Source organism: Octopus bimaculoides, chromosome 5 (genome assembly GCF_001194135.2).
Source record: "Octopus bimaculoides isolate UCB-OBI-ISO-001 chromosome 5, ASM119413v2, whole genome shotgun sequence".
In the NCBI taxonomy this organism is placed as follows: Eukaryota; Metazoa; Mollusca; class Cephalopoda; order Octopoda; family Octopodidae; genus Octopus; species Octopus bimaculoides.
The window spans coordinates 53,190,192-53,195,182 of record NC_068985.1 but is presented as its reverse complement, the minus strand read 5'-3'; the positions used below and the strand labels follow the sequence as shown (position 1 = coordinate 53,195,182).

Here is a 4,991-nt window from a genome sequence, read left to right as displayed (position 1 = left end):
CTGTGAAATATATCAGCAATCATCTTAATTTTCTTATTTTGTCATTTAATCTCATTACTTATTTCTACATTGTCCTTGATCTTCCCCTTTCATGGGTTGACTCCAGTAATAGCAGCTGACGCTTAAGCAATTATAAATATTTCAGTTTCCATAATATCAAGTGCTTAGTAAATACCTCATTGTAAGATCATCATCATCGTTTAACGTCCACTTTCCATGCTGGCATGAGTTGGACGGTTTGACTGGGGACTGGTGAGCCAGATGGCTGCATCAGGCTCCAATCTGATCTGGCAGAGTTTCTACAGCTGGATGCCCTTTCTAACGCCTGCCTATGGCAGTGGGTTTGAGTTCAATTTAACCTAATGAAATACCTCCTCCCACAACTCTTTATTGTCTCTGTTTACAAGTTGGTTGAAATAGGCTTTAGTCAGTTTGGGCAGCTATGAATATATGAAACCATAGTTACAATTACCAGAATGTAACACTGTGTTTCAATGAGTTTAGAAATGACATAGCGTGTGTTATAGAAAAGAAATTTGTAAGTTCAAAATTGTTTTTGCAAAGTGATGTGTATATGAATCATTTAATGGTTGTGATTACAGATACTGGTAGTTATTAATGCTACTAATGTTAGCATTATTAAACTTTTAATAAATTTAAATTTGAAATCATCATTATTATCATGTACATAATTTACTAAATGTTCAGTTTTACTGTCCATTATAGTATCATTTTTTATCTATAATTCTTTGGTTCAGTTTTATGTAGAAATGAAAATGATGATGATGAGAATGTATTTGAGAGTGTGCATATAAGTGTGAGCTGTGTATTGGTGCATGCATATGCACATTTATGTGCCACACATGTATTTGTATGTGTGTGCTTGTGCGCACTCGCATTTGTATGCTTACCTGTGTAGGCCTGCTTGTACTTGTGAGATTATATGTTTATTTATATATGTGGATGTTTATTTCATTATAGATTCCAGTTCACTGCAAGCAAGACTTGACAGTCCTGTTGACTGTCACTGATAATCAAGGACATAAATTTGACAACTTTTCATCCCTCAAGTTTGACTGGAAGTTGTCCGACACATCATTGGCCTCCCTCAACTTAGCTGAGCCAATGAGAATAGAGACAGACATTTCTGATAGAACTTCTAAGGTTTCAGCTGTTGGTAAGTTCACATTTCTTTCACCTCTTTCTGCTTCGCCTTAAATAGGGAGGGTGTTCTCTTCTAGCCTTAGCTAGTTATTGTTTAGTCCCTTGGTCTCTTGATTAACCCTTTTGTTACAATATTTCTGTTGAACTCCATGACTTTAGTTTCAATTTATTTTTGAATATAATGAAAAGTTTAGTAAAAAAAAACTGATTATTTAATCTAGTATTTGAAACAAATATGCAGACAGTCATTTTTCTGCTCTAGGACCATTTATACACTAACTGCTGGAGAAATTTTGCTTTATATCTTATGAAGTATTTAAGGAGTGGAGCATGTTGTAGTCTTCTGTTCCCAACTTGAGCCAGTAGGGCTAGACTGAGGAGATGGTAAAAGGCCTGACATTATGACAATTTTCTCATTCTATGGCAGAAGGCCCTTCATCTGGGATGCCACATGCTGTGAAACCTTCTTCAGCAGCAACTTGCTGTGGTCAGCTACCAACCCAGGGTTGATGAACAACTGAGAATAGCAAACTGTCAAAGTATCAGTCACTCTCTGACAGGTTTATAGTCGAGCCAGTATCGGTGGTTGATATAGACCTTTGGTGTTCTTGGCCCCCAGACCATTTTCCTTCTCACTGCTATCAGGACAGAGTTGGCTGTCTACAGGTGTGAGCACTGTGGGTCCGAGTGGTTGTACCTGTGCATCTCCCTCGCTATCCTTCGGGACAGCCTTTTCCCATTTTGTCTGCTGGGGCCATGATGCAGTCTGACATGCAGGAAATTGTACATTCCACTCCTTAAATACTTTGAAACAAATTAATATGAAATTTTGCTAGAATTTAATTTAGATCACTTTATAACAGGAAGTTTGTATCATGAGTAGTCTCAGGTGGTATAAAAAAAGGTTATATGGATTTCTGGTCAGTCATTAACTGACCACACAAAGTTGCCACTGGAGCATGTGGCATCCCAATTATTCTTGCTATGATTATTAAGCTGTTCATTGCATCTATTGAATCAGTACTATTATATGGCAGTGAAACATGGATACTGACAAGGGAATTATCAAACAGGCTAAATGGATGCAACACAAAATGCTACAAATGGCCCTAAATGGCAGCAACATATGACAAATGAATGCCTTTATGGAGGTCTGCCGAAAGTTAGTGGGATGGTCAGCAGCAAGTATTGTAATTTCAGTCACTTATACACCACTGGAACCAGATTAAGCTCTGACCTTATGAATCCTAGGGTTTGACTTCTTGGCTATTGCTGGAGCTAATTTATATTTGAGTAGACTGGCTCATGAAACAAAGTGTTTTGCTCATGAATACAATATTAAATGATGATGATGATGATAAATAATTTCAAATAAAAGTGAAGTCATCATCATCATTTAAGGTACACTTTTCCACACTTGCATGGGTCAGATGGAATTTTGTTGCTGCAGATATTTCTATGGCTAGACACCCTGCCTGTCACCAGCTCTCACCTGTTTCTGAACAAGGTAATATTTCCCCGTAGCCACAAGACTGGAAACAAACAACTTTGCTTGTGTGATGGTGACCTTCATATACAATATCATGTAATGTCAGAGTAAGGAGATACAAACATTAGCATTGTGCTTCTTTAAGCTCACAAAGCCTTGGTTGGCCAGAGGTTATAGCAGAAGACTTTAGCATCAGGTGCAGTGCATTAGGGCTGAACCCAAGTCTTCATGGTTGGGAAGCAAACGTCTTAACCACACAGCCATGCCTGCAACTACTGCCACACCTGTTTATTCTGTAAAAATAACTAACATTGAAGATTTCAGAAATTTGTATGGAATTGTTAGAAACCAGCTGTGCTTATATTTGTAGTGTTTTTTTACTCATTACCTGCCATCAAGCCTGGTATGTGCACCCATCCTGCACATACTAGGCGCTTGTTTTATCTTTTACTTTCTCTTCCCCTCCCTCTCTCTCTATACCATGTAAAGTGTAACTGGAAAAATCAGCCAACCAGCATTTATATCAAGCTCTTATATGAAGCACATATGCTCATGTACATCTCACTCAAATCTCATATTGTCCCATACTTGTAAATATTGTGATAATGATGATGGTGATGGTGTGTCTGTGAGTGATTGGAAATGTTATTTTTATTTTCTTATTCTTCAGGTTACCAAGTTGTGGGAATGTTTGGTAAGCCTGGTGCAGTGATTTTAACTGTTTCCTGTCAACACTATATCTCTAGGTACCTGTCTCATTACCGAATTCCACTTCATGTAAGTAATTCAAACTAGAACTATTTCAAAAGTTTTTGTTATGTTAAAAGACACATTCTTAACAGACTGGAACTACTAACAAAAAAGCTCTCCCATTGGGAAGAGTTATACGTTCAGTTGATTATGGAGTTTGAAGCTTGTTTTTAATATTTATTGATTTTTTTTGTTTTGTGTTGACTGGTAGGAACAAAGGGGGAAGATTAATTGTGAGCAATGTAAGTTTCAGAATTTTGTTGTGAAGGATAAAAGGATTGGTGCAGAATATTTGGTCTTTATCTAAAATGGCAATCTGTGTGAATTGAGTCTGTTTTGATCAGAAATTGAAACCTTGTCAAAGATTTTACTCTACAAGGAAAACAACAATAATATAGAAACTAGCAAAAGATATATAGATATATATATATATATATATAATTATTCAATATTAACAGTTTTGTATTAGAAAACCAGGAATTTATCCAAGGCTGTAAACGAAGTGCTCAAACTAGTTGAGACATAGGTACAAAGTTTATTGCAGAATAAAACCGTTAGGTCATCGACTCGAAAAGCCGTAGCCCACCAATGACCACATATAAGAAGTACAACATAGACCACAAAACCAAATTAGTAAAGGGAGGTCAAAATTTTTATACATAAGAATAAAAATCGATTAAAAATACAATAGAATAATGTAAATAAATAAATAAACAGCAATTAAAAATTGATTAAAAATATTAGAGACTGGTACAAATACAGTAGACTAAAAATATATATATATATATATAGAAAAAATATAGAGAAAAAGAATAATAGATAGGGAGACGTAGCAACAGTTCGTTCGCTGAGGCCAATAAAAAAAGAAAAAGAAAAAAGAATTCAAGACAAGTAGTACGAAAGTTCAACTACCTCCCTCATGACAGCAAATTTAGTAGGTAAAATCCAATTTCATAAACAGGAATACCGAAGCGCACGGGACAAAACAGCAACAGAACATCCTAAGTGTGGCAAAGTAAAATCCAAGTTTCACCATTCCGCAGGTAACATCAGTAAAGTCAAACCATAAACATCATTTACAGTGGATTACGAGGATAGGTGGAACACAAACACAGAACACCTATGGCCATTTCGGGGGTATATCACCGTATTTAATGCACAAAGCCAGGTATTGGGCGCACAAGTTCCTTTTCTAATGAGAAATATTATAATTCCACAACACTCGCCTCTTACCTACATGACCTCAAGAGGAGGAATAAGAAGTACTATCTTGAATGGTCAATCTTATCTAGAACCCCCCCAATTTAGGGCTAATATTAGCAAGTGCTTATTATGCATTAGGGAATCCCTTTCCATTCTTAGGTCTTTTGGGCCGAAAACCTTGAATAAGTTTATCGAGGTAATCCCTTTTTGCAATCATAAATTTTCCTCCACCTTCCTAAAACTATATAAAAATAGGAATAAGAACAAAAATAATAGTGTTAGTAGTGGTAATAATGGTAGTAATGGTGATAGTAATGGTAATGATAGAAGTAAATAAATAGACAAAAATAATTGATATTAAAATAATAATAAAAATATGGATACA

At 35.9% G+C, this 4,991-nt stretch overlaps 1 protein-coding gene across 3 annotated transcripts in view; it reads left to right on the top strand.

The window, feature by feature from the left end:
- Positions 1–4,991, top strand: part of LOC106869274 (nuclear pore membrane glycoprotein 210) — a 111,990-nt gene that overhangs the window by 54,279 nt on the left and 52,720 nt on the right. For all 3 annotated transcript variants that reach the window (XM_052968387.1, XM_052968386.1, XM_052968388.1), the window contains 2 exons: positions 982–1,177; positions 3,324–3,430. In XM_052968387.1, the coding sequence (XP_052824347.1) occupies positions 982–1,177; positions 3,324–3,430 (303 nt within the window). The remainder of the gene's footprint in view (positions 1–981; positions 1,178–3,323; positions 3,431–4,991) is intronic.